The sequence below is a fragment of the Microtus ochrogaster genome, chromosome 5 (genome assembly GCF_000317375.1).
Source record: "Microtus ochrogaster isolate Prairie Vole_2 chromosome 5, MicOch1.0, whole genome shotgun sequence".
Classification (NCBI taxonomy): Eukaryota; Metazoa; Chordata; class Mammalia; order Rodentia; family Cricetidae; genus Microtus; species Microtus ochrogaster.
The window spans coordinates 68,508,542-68,527,402 of NC_022012.1; the positions used below are offsets into that span (position 1 = coordinate 68,508,542).

Consider the following 18,861-nt stretch of genomic DNA (forward strand, 5'->3'; position numbering starts at 1 on the left):
GTGCATGTGGGAAGCAAATGTTGGCATCAGGTGTCTCCCTCAAACACTCTCTACCTTGCTGTTTGAGACAGAGTCTCTCATTGGGACCTACAGTTTCTAATTATGCGAAACTCACTACCCAAAAAGTTCCAGGGATCCACCTGGCTCTGCCTCCCCAGCATGAGGGAGGGAGGTTACAAGAACATGCTCATGTCTGGATTTTTTTTTTAATTAATGTGGAGTCAGGGGACCAAGTCAGGTCCTCATGTTTGCACAGCAAACAGTTTCGCCACTGTCTCCCCAGCCCCTTCAGAGAGTTTTAAGTCAGTCATTGGCAGACAACACTTGACACTTTATCTAACTGCCTGTTAGTCATTTCTACAGTCCACTGGGGATGTCTAAGGGCCAATCAGACTCCACAAAACCAAATCTGAACTGTTCATCACCCACCACACCCATTCTATTTATAGCTCCCCCTGTCTCAGTTGGTGGTAACCCCATTAATCTATTTGCTTAAACCAAAAGCCTTGGGTCGTTCTTCACTCTTTCCCCACCTCCTCACTCCCAGAAATCCAAGGAATCTACTAGTTCCACTTCCAAAAGCAGTCCAGCCCCCCCCCCATTGCTGCACTGAACTAGTCACCATTAAAGCGGGGGTTCAATGGCAATGCCTTCTTCAATGGGCTCAATTGCAATGCCTTGCCAGTGGGCTCAGTCACAACGCCTTCCTCAATGAACTTGCCTCTTCACCCTTGCTTATCTGCAAAGACCACTGATGATGTTACTTACTCTTTGGCTGCTTGTGTCTCTCCGAGTCTTTATGTAAAAGCCATGGACCTATGATGAGTCTCTCTGTGCTCACTAGCTGTCTTTGTATTCCTAGAACACACTAACCATGTTCCAACCTCAGGACCATTGCCCTAACTATAACAAACTCCTTTCTCCCACAGAACGACTCGTTCACGTCCCTCAATCCTTGGTCTCCAGTTCAATTTCTGAGCAACACCCATTCTGGCCACTCTATTTAAAATCACTGCCTTCTTCATTATCCCTGTCATTTCTTTATTTCTTTTTAACTTTAGTTTTTGAGACAAAATACCATCTAGCACAGGCTGAATTTGAACTCACTGTGTAGCCAGAAATGACCTTGAATTCTTGATACTCTGCCTCCACCTCCCAAGTGCTGGAGTTATAGGCATGTGCCACCATACCTGCCGCATTAGGGATTCAGCCAAGCACTCTTCCAACTGAGCTACGTTCCCAGCCTCACGGTTCTCATACATGTATCTCTGCTTTATTACATCTGCTTTCTATCACATAGCTCTTCTCACCCCATGGTACATAAATCCCGTAAGGGCTGGAGAGCCTATCTGTTTTATTCACTTAACTCTCTCAAGAGCCAAGAACAGTGCCCGGGACACAGTGGTGTTCAATATACAGCCTTTATTTGTTCAGTGTGCACATACTGAGTAATAATAATAAATAAATAATAAATAAAATATAAACAGCACCAGAGAGCCAAGAAATCCTGCAAGAGTTGCACATCGTGGGATCTTCCCCACTTGCTTTTGCTGAATGACCTTGCTCCATAGCCTTCAGTGCTCAACTGAACACTAATTAACCCAGTGAGTGAGTTTATCCCAGGGTATCTCTCAACAGGGCTTCCAGAAGACTCTGATCTTTGCTTCTCACTCAGGTCCTTCTTAACCTGAGTGTGCCACTTTTTGGCCCCTCTTTCAGCTGTAGAATTGCTGCCCCGCTATGCTTATATTGCAGGCGCCTGAAACTTGACTGACTTCAACAGAAAGCAAAGTCCCTGGAGATGCGGGCTCTTCTCTCTCTTTGGGGTCAGTCTGTTACTTGAAAAATGATGTTTGTGACCCCACCTCTCCTTCAAGGGGCTTTAGAGTGAATCACGGCCAATGACGCAGAGGTTACCTACCCCACCTTTGATAAAATTTCCAAACACAGCACACTAACTCTCGATTGATTCTGAACTATGAGCTTGACTCAAAAGGAAAAGAGACCTGGTGAGGTGTTTTATTTACAAAATTTATCAAAATAAAAGGTGTTTCGGTAGGTCAATCTTTTTGGTACTAGATATTGTTAGATTTGGACTGCGGGAGGCAAAGAAAGAGTCCAAACACTAGGTAATATATTTTAAGGTTAATAATTAATGGGGGCCTTCCCTAACTGAGTACTAAGAAACAGTCTGGTCTCTTTAGTTCTAGACATTAGCAAGAAGACCGCGAACCCCAGGGCGAGACAAGAGACATGGGAAGTCCCCTCCATGCTCCCGTCTTCCTGGTTGTATGCATCTTTATCCAGTCAAGTGCCTGCGGACAAGGCTTGGGGACAGGTAGGAATTTATCTTTTCTCTAGATTTTCTTTCTTGAATGTGGTGCAGAGATTGACGGTGGGGGATGGAATTTGCTTCAGAGCACACAAAGTGGTTCTGTTATCGCACCCAAGGCACCCAGCACTGTGCAGCTAGATCTTTATAAGAGGGACTGGATTTCCAGAAAGCTGCTTGGAGAGAAGATGTTGTAAAAAAATTTTTTTTAATTAAAAAAAAAAAAGCCCTTGCAACTAGCAGTGCCTTCTCTTGCAGGGTGATGTGGACACTATGGGAGATTCCCGCAGCAGACAATGACCTGAAAGACTTGGGATCTTCCTAAGGGTTCATTTGGATTCAAATTTGCCATTTTGGAGTGTGGTGTGCAGTCAAATGTTCTACCTTACTGGGGTTGTGAGGTCGCCTTGCTGTCTCCGAAGAAGGGGACACAATTCTGAGTCCTGTTTCTAGTCCAGTCTGAAGTAGAGATGCCATTGCATGTTTCCTAGTCTTTAGTGTTCTAACAAAGCTTTTTTTCCTGGACTAAAGAGCCATCAGCAATCTATCTGTTTAGTCTGTTGCTTCGTAAACTTAACTAATGGCCAAGGATACTCTTATATGTTCCATTTCGCAGCAGGAGTCAGGTTCCTAGCTGAATGGTATGTTAGACCAGGAAATGACAGAGTTGAAATAACTGAACAATTTGACCAAATTAGACAGGAAGGATGGATGGCTTTGGAGACAGGGTCTACGCAGCTGTCTTAGTTAAGGTTTACTATTGTCGTGAAAAGACACCATGACCACAGCTACTCTTATAAAGAAAACCTTTAATTGAGGGTGGCTCGCTTACAGTTTCAGGGGTCCAGTCCATTATGATCATGAAGGGGAGCACAGCAGTGTGCAGGCAGACGTGGTGCTGGAGCTGAGAGTGCTACATCTTCAGGCAACAGGAAGTCATCACACTAACTGTCAAACTAAATGAAGTCTGAGAAAAAGATCTTAAAGTGTGCCCCCTCAGTGACACACTTCCTCCAGTAAGACCACACTTCCTCCGACAAGGCCACACCTCTTAAGAGTGCCACTCCCTTTGGGGGCCGTTTTCTTTCAAAACACCACAGTAGCCCAAGTTGGTCTCAACCCTGAGGTCCTCCTGAGCACTGAGGTAACAGATTTGAACCTCTACATCCACCAGAGTCTTAGACTTTTCCTTCCTCAAAGGCTGTGCTGGGGGCTGGAGAGATGTCCAGTGGTTAAGAGCACTGGCTGCTCTTACAGAAGACCCAGGTTCAGTTCCCAGCATCCACACCACGAAGCCCATTCACAATTCCCTGTAACTGCAGGGGATCTGACACTCTTCCGGCCTCCATAGACGCTAGCACTTATGTGGTATACCGTCTTAGTTAGGTTTCGATTGTTGTGATAAGCACCATGACCAAACAAAACTTGTGGAGGGGAGCATTTATTCCAGTTTACATGTCCCAACCATAAAGGGAAGTCACAGAGCAGGATCCTGGAAGCAGGAACTGAAGCCGAGACTTGGGAGGAGCAGGGCTTCATGGCTGTGCTCCTCCTGGGTTACTGAGCCTGCTTTAGCATCAAGGACCACTAGTCCAGGCCTGGCACCACCCACAGGGAACTGGGCTCTCCCACGCGATCATCAATCAGGAAAATGCACCAAAGAAGACTTGCCCACAGGCCGATCTGGTGGTGGCAATTTCTCATCTTCAGTTCTCTCTTCCAAAACAACTCTAGCCTGTGTCAAGTTGGCAAAACAAACCACACATGCACATGAGTACACACACACACGCACACACGCACACACGCATCTTTAAAAAAAAATCCTGTGCTTGAAAGGAGTTCAAAAAATTTGAGAATCAATAACTTTCTGATGTGTACCTGAAAATTCCAGAAAGCCCTTATGAAAAATGGCTGTTCTTTTGAACTTATTATTTCATAGCATACATGAGTTATTACTTTCATATTATTACTTTTCATATTATCACCTACTAATCATTTTGTGTGACACATATAATGCTAGCATTTTTCCTTGATCATCTTATTCTTAGTGTCCTGCCTAAAAACATCCCCCACATCATAATTTAAATCCATTCAAGTAAAAATCCTGATGATTTTTTGCTTTGTATTTTTATTGACTTCTATACTTGAAAGAAAATATTAAAATATAAATAAGTTAGATCAGCTTGTAGCAACAATACTGAAGGTCATTTTCTTGCTGTTTACCACATCTGTCAAAAGGGAGAATAAATACGGCCCCACAGAGCACACGATGTTGCCTACCAGAGAATCAGCCTGAAGATGTGAGGCCGGCTAAGTTCTTGTAGAAACAGTGGGGAATTCTAGAATGCACTGATAGTTTTATCAATCTCTTGGTTCCTCTTTGGAGAGAGGGGGCAGGGTAAGACTAGGGGCCAAAACAGGAGCAATGTCTTTTCCACTCTTCAGGCAGAATTTTCTGTATAAGACGGAAACCTATATAAAATGGGTCTGGAGACAGAAGTTAGCCGAGAGAAAGGAAGGAGTGTTAACCATCCACCTATTCAGCTAACAACATTTTTTTGAGATTTACTGGGTATTTGGAAATGTGCAAGTTGATGGAGAGCCAGGGACAAACATAATCCGCTCAGAAAGACGTGTGACAATTACTCAGATCGTTTTATAACTACAGTTGTGTCGCAGACGTAATGGAGGCCAGGGTATAGTCAGAAACGAGCAGAGCAGATTTAGCTCAGGTCTAACCTACAGTGGACAGAAGTGACAGAATTCTATGGAGCAGGTACTTTTTAATCCATACCCCAAAGCTAAGTCTGTACGTGGAGAGGGGTGGCTGAGGAGGGGAAAGACTTTGAATTACAAAAATCACACGTGGCCAGGAAGGCCCTCCTGATCAGTATGTCAATCTTTAGTCCCTGGGTTCACGTGGCCAGGAAGGCCCCTCCTGATCAATATGTCAATCTTTAGTCCCTGGGTTCACAATGGGTCAGGCTTTCTCTGCCTCTTGGCCAAGAACATTGTATTTGATTTTTACTAAAATGTATAATATAGGGGCTGGAGAGATGGTTCAGAGGTTAAGAGCACTGACTGCTCTTCCAGAGGTCCTGAGTTCAATTCCCAGCAACCACATGGTGGCTCACAGCCATCTATAATGAGATCTAGTGCCCTCTTCTGGCAAGCATACATGGAAGGAATGTTGTATGCATAATAAATAAATAAATCTTTAAAATGTATAATATATATTTATGTAATGAAATATATATAGAAAAATATATAGCAGGACATCATACCTGAAGCTGCAGCACTGGGGAAGCAGGAGCAGGAGCACTGTTGTGAGTTTGAGGCCTACTTGAGCTATTTCACAAAAGGAGGGATGGCAGAGGGAGGAAGGGAAGAAAGAGCCTATATCATACGTCCTCAAAGAATGTCTGCAAACTGAGCTCACACCCCCAAAGCTTCCCTTGAGAACCTCTTAAACCTTAACATGTCACATTGCCCTTTGGGAACTCTTTCCTTCAGGAGAAATCCCTTGAGGCAGCATTCTTTCATTTAGAGTTAAAGCCCATCTACACACTTCCACGTGGTGATACGTTCATTCATTCTCTTTGCTGGTGTCATTGTGTAACCACACAACTTCATTCACCCATCCTACTGTCAGGTGTAGACCGCTATTGCCATTGAAACTTGGGACTTGGAAGTAATCCATGCAGAGTAGGTTTGGCCTCTACCCCACCCAACCTCCCACGTCTTGGCACTCTCTGGGTTTTTCTCAATGGTCTCCTCATCCCACTGTTTGTTTGGGTACTGGTTTATCCAAAAGCTGAGGGAAGTAGCGCTGATTAGCAGTGGGTGACCTCAGGACAGAGGGCGAGAGTCAGGACGCCTCTGGTCCCAGGAAAGCAGAATTTTCTCTGCAGAATGCAAGCTCATCTGTCAACATGGCCAGGTACAATATTCTTCTAGGAAAACTACAGGTCCACCAGCATCCCATGATGGAGCTCTCCAGCAAATGGCTCTCCATGGGGGTGACTTTGCCCTCCTGGGAACATCCAACAGTATCCAGAAGCAATTTTCATTGTACGTCATGGAGAGAGTACTTCTCCAGGCAGAGGCCAGGCATGCCACAACCATTCTGTTGTGCATGGGGTGGGGTGGGGGGGTCCCACAACAATGCAGCATGGGACCCACAATGCTAAAGTCAACAATCAGCTTCAGGCTCATTGAGTAAAGCGCTTGTCACACAAGCCATGAGGACTAAGTTCAGATCTCCATATAAAGCCAGACAGGGTGGCACACGTCTGTAATCTCAACACTCCTGCAGAGGGGTGGGAGGTAGCCACAGAAGACTCCCCAGAGTTAATTAACATGGTATACGCAATGGTGAAAAACAATGAGATCCTGTCTCACGTAAGAGAGAGAGCTGAGGACAAACACCTGAGGTTGTCCCCAGCCTCTGTGCATGCTCTGCACGCCCACACTCGTGCACATTCTACTTATGGAACTTTGGAGCTCGGAAGCAATCGATTGTGCTCCGTGTGAGTGTGCAGAAGCTCAGAATCCTTCTGTCTCTCGCAGGCACATTTCACATCTCCAACCTTCCACATTCTTAATGCCCATCCCCGCATTCCAACAGGAAGCTAAAAATAAAAATGACAGGGTAGAGATTGTAAAGATGAAACTACAGGATTTGATTACTTCAATTCTGTTTCCTTAAGTGAAACCCATCCACTAAGGTTTTTTGTTTGTGTTTAAAATTTACGAATTAAACAGATTGTGAACCATAAAGTTTAAGAATTTGTTTGGCAAGTAAAAATTTGAGCTCACAACAGAATACTTACTATATTTGAATATCTTAAAGTCAGAATTTAATCTTCTTTTTATAAAAAAAACTACCCATTTCTTTAAAACTAAAGAATGAGTTGAGAAAATAATTACTACTTTTGCAAAAATAATACTGCAAATATTTTTATATGGACAGAAGGGAATTAAAATGATCCATCTATGTGTCAAATCCAATGTATGAGACGGCTCACTGAGAATAATGAAGAGATCAGACATGGGTGTATATTTTTTCTCCACCACAAAGTGGCATACAATGAGTCCCACTCAAGAAAACTGAGTGTGGAAGAGCTCATTCCCAAGTGCCCATGCAAAAAAGGCACCTTGAGGGGGTTGCGATTTAGTGAGGTCTTGTAGTCTGACATTGGGGGAAGAAGGAAGCAAGGCATTTGCCGTGCACCGGCATAGGCTGGGAGCTCATAATGCACCTGCGTCTTTCAAGTTTGAATATCTTCTGAGTGTAAATTATCTAGGGGGGAGGAGGGAGAGATGGAAATGGAGGACAAAGGGAGAACCAAGGTGATGGAGGAGATGAGACATGGAAGAAGAAGAGGAGGAGGAGGAGGAAGAAATAGAGGCAGGGGTGGGTGTGGGGGAGAAGACAGAGGACAGAAGAGAGAGAGCGAGTGTGTGAGCACATGCACGGAGCTAGGTAAATTGCGACAGACTGGACTCCACCACCAACGGTGGGATCCCAGGAATTGCTAAGTCCACCATTAAATTTAAATGCCTCCTACCAAAAGTTGCAGAAAGTTTGGAGGTTAGTAAAGATGGGATTATGGAATAAATCGCTTATTATAGACCCTGAGATGCTCATAGCTCAACACTGGCTATCTTTATTCAGCCCAGGTGGTGAGTTTCAGAATCCCAACCCTGCTTGAGATAACAAGGCTGTGTGTAGGTTGGGGTTTGAGCAGGGGATGGAGATTCTTTGCCTACTGGTAAAGGTTACCTCTTGGTAAATTGTAAAAGGGACCTATAACCTCAAAAAAGAAAGTTCAAAAGCAATTTATCTTGCTTCTTTTGAAAATAAGTGTAAGAAAATTTGACATGAAATAGCAGGGCAGAAAATAGGAAGGAATAGCTAGCATATTGAATCATTCTATGAACAGTCTGTTTATGTATCTTACTGGAGGTTGGAAGTTTGCTTGAAAGCATACTGAGTTTCAAAGCCATGGTACACTCTTTGGGGCAGGAGTGAGATTTTAATGCATAAGAATAAATGAAGGAAGGGAAGGAGGGAGGGAGGGGAAGAGGAAGGGAGGCAGGTAGGCAGGCTGGCCTGATTGCCTACAATTAGTTTAGGGGGATCTCAGTGGTCATCTAGCATATGATTGAGTTTGATCTCCAACTGGGAAGGAGATAGATCAACCTTGGGTTTGTCCTGACCACAGGGCCGCTGGAAAAGAGGGATCTTGCACTGACAGTTCAGACCTGTTACCTCCGCTCACCTTTGCAGGCCCAGCCAGTTTCAGATTACTGCCCAAAAGGAACCGCTAATTCCTCCCTTATAACCATTGTCAGCGAGGGAGGCAGAGATGCAATGTGTACCCCAGATGAGCACACCCAGGGTTGCACAGAAGCTGAGGACCAGCTCCCAGCATTCTGCAGAAATCCCCCTTCCTCTTCAAGAGACTCTCCTACCCATCACCAAGCACCCTGCCCCTGCAGCCCAGTGGGTCCAGAACCCTCCTGGTGGGTGTCACCTAGATAGGCAAGCCACAGACCAAAGGACAGACGTGTGATTTTCACCCTGCCTGCCTCCCACCGGGACCTAGCACTGCGCAGGGAACAACTGCAGCGCCAACTGAAGGCCTTGGGCCTGCAAACTGACCTAAAAACACAAATCACCCAGAGAGCGCTCAGCCAAAAGCCAAAATTGGGTATCTAGATTCCCACTATGGTCTTTCCCTCCCTCTGCCCTATTTAAGACACCAGCTGCCATGCCGGGTACTCACAGGCGACTCAGCAGGAAGACAGGCTGCCCTGATTTAGGCCTGGTTTACAGACAGAGCGGAGCAGTCCCAAATACATTCTCCAAGATTATATTTCTGACACCAAACTGACGGAGTCACACAGGGCAAAGAGGCCAGCCGTTCTCACTGCCATAAAGATGGCTGGCCACTGGTTCCAAGGAGAGTGTTCGTTTTAGAGTGGAGCCTTTTCAGTAAAGAACTGGGGTCCAGCCTGCCAGGGAATGGGGTTAGCTAGGGGTGGGCAGGACACCCAGATCCCTGTCAAGAGGCCACAGGCACCATAGCTGGATTTGAGCCCCAGTGGGAGATCCAATCCTGCATGGGGCAAAGGAGTCACAGTAACTTGGGCAGTGTTGGGCCTCACAGGCACAGGTCTGGGGACCAAGACCAAAATATTGATATGCAGACTGAAGCGTCCTAGGGAGCCTGCTGGGTTACTCCAAAGAAAGTGCAGTTCTCAGTCATTGCCACGAGGGGGCGCAGTGACGTCTCCTTGGCTTTTGAAAAGGCCAAGCTATTTGCTGTCTACTATTCTGTTTATAATTCTACTTCCAAAAACACTCACGGTGTTTATTTCTCCCAGTGGGGTTGGGGCTGGGGTGGGGGGGATGGCGAAGAGACTCAAAGCAAGGGAAAGGGTGGTCTCCTTGCACGCATTTTCACCTCTGCACTCTTTATCTTCACAGCCACTCGTATTAGCTCACTTTTGGGATCCACCCTCTGCTACCCGGTAGGGTGTGCGGAGGGTTTAGGAAAACATGTCCGTGACAGCGCAAGTCGTATTAACGTTCCAACAGTAGGTGAGAAAAGGGCAGTGTGCTTAGCTGGATTTGTCCTGTAATTACAATTGTGTGAAACTCTGTTTATTTGAAGTGTTGAAAGGGAAGAACATATTGGAAGAAAAATACACAGAAATGGCTCTACTTCCATTGAGTTTATATCTGAATTTTTATCTCTTCCAAATTTTATGTAAACTATAGTATAGTTACTTTAGTGATCTGAATGATTTAAAAGTGTATCAGCTTCACTATAGTGGAATGCAGGGTTCGCGCCAGAGCCCTGGAACTCTGGAAACACCTGGAGGATTTCTTAAGTGAGATTCCTGGGGACTGGAGAGACGGAGCAGGGCAGAGACTCACAGCGTTGGCTGCTCTCTCAAAGACCCGAGTTCAGTTCCCAGCGCCCACACTATACGACTTACAGCTGCCTGTAACTCCAGCTCTAGGAGACTGACACCCTCTTCTGGCCCCCTTGTGCAGTCCAATTCACCTGTCGGGTGCGCGCACGCACACACGTGCACACACACAAAATAAATAATTTTTTTAAAAAAGAAAGTTTCTTTTAAAATGAAGTAATAAATCAAGATTCCTGGCCATCCACAGAGCTCTGAGCTCAGCGGGCCTGGGGTGCAGCTGGTGCTCGGCATTTTGAAGACTTTCTGAGGGACACGCTGCTAGGATGCTGTCCTGGTTCCATTTCTGTTGCTGTGACCAAACATCCTGACAAAAAGCAACATAGTGAAGAGAGATGTTTCTTCAGCCCACCAGAACAGCGATGCCATGGTGGGGGGTGCTCAAGGCAGCTAATCACGTGATGCCCATCACCAAGAGCGCAAAGAAATGCCAAGAGCTGCTTTCTCTATTCTTACACAGTCCAGGGCCCCTGCCTAAGAAATGGTGCTGCTCACAGTGGACTGGGTCTTCCCACATCAACTAACAATCAAGTAAACTCCACAGACACACCCACAGGCCACCCTGATCTAGACAGTTTCCCAATCAAGATTACCTTTCCCGGTGATTCTAAATTGTGTCGAGTTGACAATTAAAAACTAGCTACTGCAAGTGGAAGCCATGGAGACCACACTAGACAATCCCAAACAGTCAACAGAGGTACCACCACCTGCTTCTGTCCTCCATCTTCCAAGATGAACCCCCAAGGTGGACCTGGCTTCATCTCTAACTCCAGACTAAAAAGCTGGGACTCAGTATGTATTAATTCTGTCCACTGACCTCCCTCACCAGTAGCTGGGACATAATTTATTTTTATCTATAATGGGCTTCTTTGGGACATTATATGCATGGACATATTTTGATCATATTTCACCACCATTACATTTTCTCTTTTCTTGTCTTTCTCTCACCCCCACTGATTCCCCTCATCTTCCCAACTAGTCCTCATTCGACGTGTGTGTGTGTGTGTGTGTGTGTGTGTGTGTGTGTGTGTGTGTGTGTGTGTGTGTGTGTGTGTGCTCGCTACAATGAGTTTCATTGAATTGCTTATACCAGCATGGGTGAGAAGTCATTTACAGGACCGTGATCATTTGCCAGAGGTTATAACACTAAAGAAAATGTCTCTCCTTCACCCAGAAATCACCAACATATTAACCCTCATAGAATGGTGGGCCTTGGGAGCTCCTCCCCTGCCTCCATGAAAGAATGCTGGTGGGCCCAATTTATATATATATCCCAAGGTGTTCATAAAAATGTGTTCTTCTAAAATAAAACATCTGCAAGCTGAAAAGAAAGTATTTCTTGAGGAGGAGCATCCAGGCTGAGACTCACTGGCGATGGGTAGATGAACAGTCAACTACAACAGCTCTGAGCCACTCCTTGCCACCCTGAAGTTCTGCTTGAGGACATTCTTTTCACATGAGTTGGGCATTAGCACAACATCTGGGCAGGGCCTGTGAGTGCGCAGAGAAGATCTGCCCTGTCCATGATTAAGCACAACTTTCTAACGTCAGAGGTTCCAACTCCCTAGTTCTCAGAGGAACCAACGTAATGAAAGAAAAAAAAATCTACTAATTTATATTGAAACATAAGATCAACAGCATTAAATGGTGGAGTTTATTAACCACCCACTGTGTTCCAAGCCCTGAGGTCAGTACAAAAATCACCATTTCCTTCCCACAAAGCCCGAGTCTCACAGAGTCCAACCCCGCAGAGGAATGTGTGTGACCACTTCAATTCAGTGTAGTAAGTGTACAAGCTTATGTGGTGCTGACAGTTCTGAGGCGAGAATGGTCAGCCAAAGGGCATGTCAGAGGAGAAGTACTTGATTTGTGGGGGTTTTGTATTTGTTTGTAATGCGTTTGGAGTATTTGCCTGCATGTATGTCTGCACACTCTGTTTGATGCAGTACCCAAGAATGCCGAATGGCATTGAACCCCCTGGAACTAGAGATATAGACAGACATGAGCTGTCGTGTGGGTACTGGGAGCTGAACCCAGGTCCTCCCCGAGAGCTGCCAGTGCTCTTAACCACGGAGGCATCTCTCCAGCCCTTGATTCACGTCTCAAAGTAAGAGACGTAGAAGAATGTCCCAAGGAAAACGTATAAACCAGTCTTGACTTCAAAGGTTGGGGGGAAAGCAAATGGAATTGAGAATTCATGAGACTTAGGCATGGCCCAGAGTAAGACACAGGAAGGAAGTGAGCAGAAGCAAGGGCCTCCAAGCCCACCCTCCAAACCCGACCCTGGCCCTGGAGGCTGTGCTGCCCACACGCAGGTTGACATTTGAGAAGAAGGTGCGTGCCGGCAACTTGCTAGCTGACTCCTCAGGAGCGTTATCTCCCAGCTGGTGGAGACCCTGGCCACTGTCTTCTGGAGAGCAATGATATCAGCAGGAAAGGGCAAGGGCGGGGCCCTGCGCTCACCAGTTTTGCTATCTCACTGGGCCCTCACACAAACATTCGGCTCTTCCTTCAGCAAGCTCCAGCTCTGGGCAGATCGGAAGTATTCTTGTCCATTGCTATTCCAGCACTAAGTCACGGAAGGAGTTCCCATGAAACTGAACCAGGACATGTAGGAATCTTCCATCTTAAAAATCCCTTACTGGAAAAAGAACCATGTGCAAATTTCACAAGGTACTAGCTTACTGACGAACAGCAATGTTACATCAAAACATTCACTCCCACCTGAATTAGCCAAACGAGCTCTTCCCGTAACCCTGTAAACAGCCCTAGACAGGCACAAACACCCCAGTTTGCAGGTGTCGATGCTTGCCCTCTGTATTAGTTACTTCTGTCACTGCTGTGACAAAATCACATGACAAAATGAACTTAAGGAAAGAGGGGTTTGTTTTGGCTCGCACTTTTACAGCCCGTGTGTCAGGGACAACACGGTAGCAGGAGCATAGGGCAGCTGGTGACAATGGATACACAGTCAGGCAGGAGAGAGAGAGACAATGCTGATGCCCAGCTTGATTTCTTCCCTTTTATTCAGTCTGGGACCCAAGGCTGTAGGATGGTACTGCCCACATTTAGGGTAGGTATTTGCACCTCAATTAACCTAGTCTAAAACTCCCTTATAGTCATGCCCAGAGGTGTGTCTAGGTGGCTTTAGGTACTGTCAAATTGACAATCTTAACCATCACAACAGCAATTTATACCGAACGATGTGGGGTGCCCCTCTGTATATGTGTTGCTTTTATTGGATGATGAGTAAAGCAGCCAAGGGAGGTTTCTTTGGCTTACTGCAGCAAGAAAAGGGGAGGGGTTGAGGCTGCTTAGGAGAACTGGGCTTGTGTTGATGAGTCTGCAGAAGGCCCAGTAAGCAGAGAAATTCTGGGCTAGATTCCATCAAAAGAGAAGGCAAATCTGAGGCCAGGCAATCATCCCTGACTAATTATTACACCAAGTCAAGCATGACATCATAGGTGAGGTGGGAAGAAGAAAAGGAGACTGAGCCGAGGTTTGCAGTCTGAAGGACAGAATCCAGGGCAGCAGGCTTGCTGGGTAACCCTCTACCACCAGGCTACACCCCCAAGTCTTGAGCTGAGGTTGACACAGGAGCATCCATCACACATGCCTATAGTCAGAGGAGGGGATGGCTTCATGACAGTTGGGACCTCCACAGCCCCCATCTCTGTCCTAACACAAAGATGGAGGATTCCTACCTACTGGCTATACCCTGTGAATGTTGTGTGTGCTCAGCTGGCTTCTTGGGACCTGGCTGCAGGTGAGGTGAACTGTTGTTTCATTGTTTTCATGTCCTCTCACATAAAGGACTCCAGGGGATGTCTGCAGAGCCTCCCATCCCCTCTTTGCTCCCTGCCCAGCCTGTAGCGCTCCCTTTACCTCCAGTGTGCTTGAGAAATGAGCCTGGTCCCTTCTGCACTGACATCCTAGGTGTCCTCTGGGTAATTCAGTGGCTGTCATGGTGCAAGGAGACCCACAGAGCTCACATCCCCCGGTTCAGTACTTTACATGACAGGGGAAGGGGAGAACAGAGGGGAGGGGGTTCTGTGTCTAATATGACCTTGTGTCCTGACGTAACCCTGCGTGACTCAACTGCCTGAGGGCTTCAGTTCCCAGACAAAGGCGTGATTCTGTGTGAACTGTATAAGCACTCAATGACCAGAACTCCGTGTCTTCGTCAGTACTCTCTGGAATCAACATGCATCAGTTTTTGACCAAGTGCAAATGAGGACAGTTTAGATGTGATGCTCTGGGGGAAGGGGCTCTTACACTGCTTCAATGGAGTAGAATCGAGATGTGCAAAATGACAGTGCTGCTCTTCTTCAGATTCATTTACTTTTAGTTTATGTGTAGGTGTGTTTTGCCTGTCTGTGCACCATATGTGTGCAGTGCCCACAGAAGCCAGAAGAGGGTGTCCAATACCCTGGACCTGGAGTTAGAGATGGTTGTTAGCTGCAACATGGGTACTAGGAATTGAACTCAGGGCCTCTGGAAGGGCAACCACTGCTGAGCCATCTCTCCAGCCCAGGCAGCTACTTTTTTTTTTGAAGATGCCTCCTTGATCAGTACTATTTATTTATTTATTTTTTAAAATATTTATTTGTTTGTTATATATGCAGCATGTTTGCCTGCACACCAGAAGAGGGCACCAGATCTCATTAGAGATGATTGTGAGCCACTATGTGGTTGCGGGAAATTGAACTCAGGACCTCTGGAAAAGCAGTCAGTGCTCTTCACTTCTGAGCCATCTCATCGTCTGAAATGCCTTTTCATTTCAGCTAATATAAGGATCCACACTGTGAAATAGGTATTATTGACCCTCTTCTACAGATGGGGACATAGTAGCTCAGAGTCATGAAGTCACCTGCTATGAATAACACAGCTAAGGAGTGGCCAAGTCACTAGTCACAGCCAGACCCGTCTGACTCAACCTCTCAGCCTTCCAGCAAGCCTAGAACTGCTTCCCTGATTCAGTCTGGGAGATGGGACAGGAGGTATCTCCTGGGGTCCCAGGAGAGCACCTTAACGTTTAGTGCATCCATTCTATTGTGTATGTCGAGGAACTGGGGACACATTCTGACCCTCTAATGCTCAGCTGAGCTACTTAGGGGTGACAAGCAGAAACGACCTCAGTGGCCCAGGAGCAGAGTCATCCACATACAAAGTCCCAGTCCTCCCTCCCCTCAAATTCCATCCTAGCCTGTAGCTCCCAGGAGTCAAGTTGGAACAAGATATGAGCACTAATCCCAGAGGAAGGAGCCACCCTGGATCAAGGGTGGACATTGTAGGCCCGTGTTAAGGTGACCATGCTTTCTCCAGAGGGTGCCACCCAAGAGTCCTCTGGGTCCAGTTCTATGAACTGAGCTGGATCCTCATGGCCTCTATGGTTTAGTATTTGCCACTAACACAGGGACGTCTGCTCTGAGAATAATCTTCTTGCCAATCATTCAACTTGCTCAACTGTCCCGTAATTAAGTAATCCTTGCCATCACTCACACATAGGGACACAGACTAATTAGTTATCAGTGTCTTTGTTACTTTACATGGTGTATGATATAATACCTGCCAGGTGCCCTTACAGGGGAGAAAGGCTTTATGGGATTCCAGCTTGAGGTTACAGTCCGTTGTGATGGGGGAGGCATGGTGACAGGAGCTTGTCCAGGCATCTGGTCACATTGTGTCTACAGTCAAGAAGTAGAGCCCTATAAAGGCCTGAACTCACTCACATTTTCCTGTTTATACAATCCAGGATCCCAGTCCAAGGAATGATGTCAGTGGTGTGTCCCAACACCTCAATTAAGCTTATCACGGTAACCACCTCCATCGTAGGCAGGTAAAGAGTTGAGAGGTGATGTTAACGATCATAATCAGGAAAGGAGCTGCCCAAGCAGGAGAAACTCCAAGCACCCTCTCAGGAAGGGACACCCACCTACCTACCACCCCCGAATAACTAAAAAAAAAAAAAAAGCCACATTCGGGATGACTGTGGATACTATCAACTTCCCAGAGATGGAGCCACCCACGATATGTGTGCCAGGTCTTATGCTAGACTCCAGCAAGATTATTAAACATTCAGAGCGTTTTCTGCCAGAACTGTCATAACAAAGAGCTGGGTGGCTTACACACGGAAATTGTTTATCTTGTGGTTCTGGAAGGGAGACACCCATAATCAAGATGTCCATAGGGTCCGCTTCTCTGGAGTGGGAGCCTCAGTTCTCTGATGTGTTCATCTGCCCCACCCCATCCCCCATGGTTTATTTCCTATCCCCTCCCCCCACCTCCCATGAGCATGAGTGTATATGCACATGTGTACATGCAGGGGTTCATGCATGTGTAGGTATGCACAGGCCAAAAGAAGCCTCAGATGTCATTCCACAGGTGCCACCTGCCTTTTTTGCTGTTATTGAGAAAAGGTCTCTTGTTGTCCTAGAACCCACCAAGTAGCTTAGGTTGGCTGGTTTCTACTGATACTTCAGGCCTGATTTCCTTTTTAATGTAAGTCCTCATGTTTGCCTCTGAAACACTTGACTACCTGAGCCATCTCTCCAGTCCCTACTCTCTTCTTCTAAGGTCACGGGTCACATAGGATTAGTGTCTACACCAATGACTTCATTTAACCCAAATCAGCACTCTAAAGACCCTACCTGCCCGTCTGCACTTTTCACTTTTTGATGTCACTTGAGGCAACACAGGTCCTCTAATCAGGATCCTGGGCTACAGATGAGGATGCTGTAGACATCATACATATGTCTTTCTTTTATAGACTCAATGACAAATCCTGGGAGAAAAGAGGCTTAGATACATTCATGACATTGGACAGAGAGTAGTAGGTCCCTACCAGACCCAAGCGGGGTCCTTTCCTGGCAGGGTGAGAAGTGATAGCCCAGCTATGCAGGAGCCAGCTGGCTGCTGATAGGGAGGGGGGCAGTCCCCTTTCAGCAAAGTGTTCAAGACCTGCTGGCAGCTCCAGCAGTAACTGGCAGGAACCCAGGAAGGAGTGTTTATCTGGCTCACACAGAGGGGGAGTGATAAACTCACTCTCTGGCACGGACCCAAAATGAAGCACCATCTACTGAGGGTGTGTGTGGCATGAACCCAAAAACATACACCCTGCCTTGAGAGCGGTTTCTCCCCTGTGTTCACCCAGCCCGGCATCAGCCAAGGAGAAAGGGCCCAAGGCCGTGTGCCACCCTCCTCTGGAATGCCTTGCCTCCTCTCCCCACACTCCTGCCAAGCCCAGAAGGAGGGTACAGTGATAGCCAGCGCCCAAGAGCAGAGCAGGGTTGGAAGAGCACCCTCCCACACTCTGGGATCCTGTGCCTGGGCTAGGGCTCCTGATCTGCCAGGGACAAGCAACTCAACGGATATAAAACAGGGAATCTGGGGAGATAGCTCTGTCAATAAAGTGCTTGCCTCATGAGCCTGAGGATATGGGTTCCATCCTCAGAACACATGTAAAGAAAGACAGGGTGTGGTGTACACCTGTAATCTCAGAGCTGGAGAGGAAGACCCAAGCACACCTGGGAGACTCTGTGGCCAGCAAGCCTAACCTAAGCCCGTGAAAGAACCTGTATCAAAGGAGGTGGACAGTGTTTCTGATGATGACAAGCAGGGGGGTTCTACTGCCTCCACATGCACACCATACACATGCTCACATGTATATGCATGCACACACACATGCTCACATGCATACACATGCACACCATACACATGCTCACGTGCATACACATGCACACACATATGCTCACATGCACACACATGCTCACATGCATACACATGCTCACATGCATACGCATGCACACACACTCATGCATACACATGCACACCATACACATGCTCACGTGCATACACATGCACACACACATGCTCACATGTATACACATGCTCACATGCATATACATGCACACACATGCTCATATGCATATGCATACACACATGCTCACATGCATACACATGCACACCATACACATGCTCACGTGCATATGCATGCACACACACATGCTCACACATACACATGCTCACATGCATACACATGCACATACACACATGCTCACACATATGCATGCTCACACACACACACACACACACAGAAGCATAATAACAAGAAATAAATTGTGGGTTCCTGGGAAAGATTCTAGAAAGCCCAAAAGAACATGTGTGGGATCTAGAGACCTGAGTTGTGTCCTGGCTGTGTCAGCTTACACCAGTGGTTATGGGCCAATCACTTATAAGTCTTTGGACCTCATGTTCATTCATGATGAGGTGACCAGTGAGAGCCCCCTAGGCTGTTTTGAGGATGAAATGCTTTGCAGTTATTCCTTGATGGTTGTGAAACAAACATTTGCAAGTGTGTTTACCAAGTAGTCTGCTCCTGGGAACTCGCCTGATTCGTGTGTCGCCCCCAAGGTGCTTCCCACCTTTTGTTGCAAAAGTTGAAATAGATGAAGAAGTTTAAAGGATGTTGAATTAGCATATTCCCTCCAGACAGTTCAGTAATTGTTAACATTTCCCTGTATTTGCTC

General features: G+C 46.5%; 1 protein-coding gene across 2 annotated transcripts in view; it reads left to right on the top strand.

Annotated features, from left to right (window-relative positions):
• The first annotated feature begins 2,157 nt into the window (after positions 1-2,157).
• Positions 2,158-18,861, top strand: part of Lipc (lipase C, hepatic type) — a 133,127-nt gene continuing 116,423 nt past the window's right edge. For both annotated transcript variants that reach the window (XM_005347661.2, XM_013346367.2), the window contains exon 1: positions 2,158-2,338. In XM_005347661.2, coding sequence (XP_005347718.2) covers positions 2,254-2,338 — 85 coding nt within the window. In that variant the 5' untranslated portion in view covers positions 2,158-2,253. The remainder of the gene's footprint in view (positions 2,339-18,861) is intronic.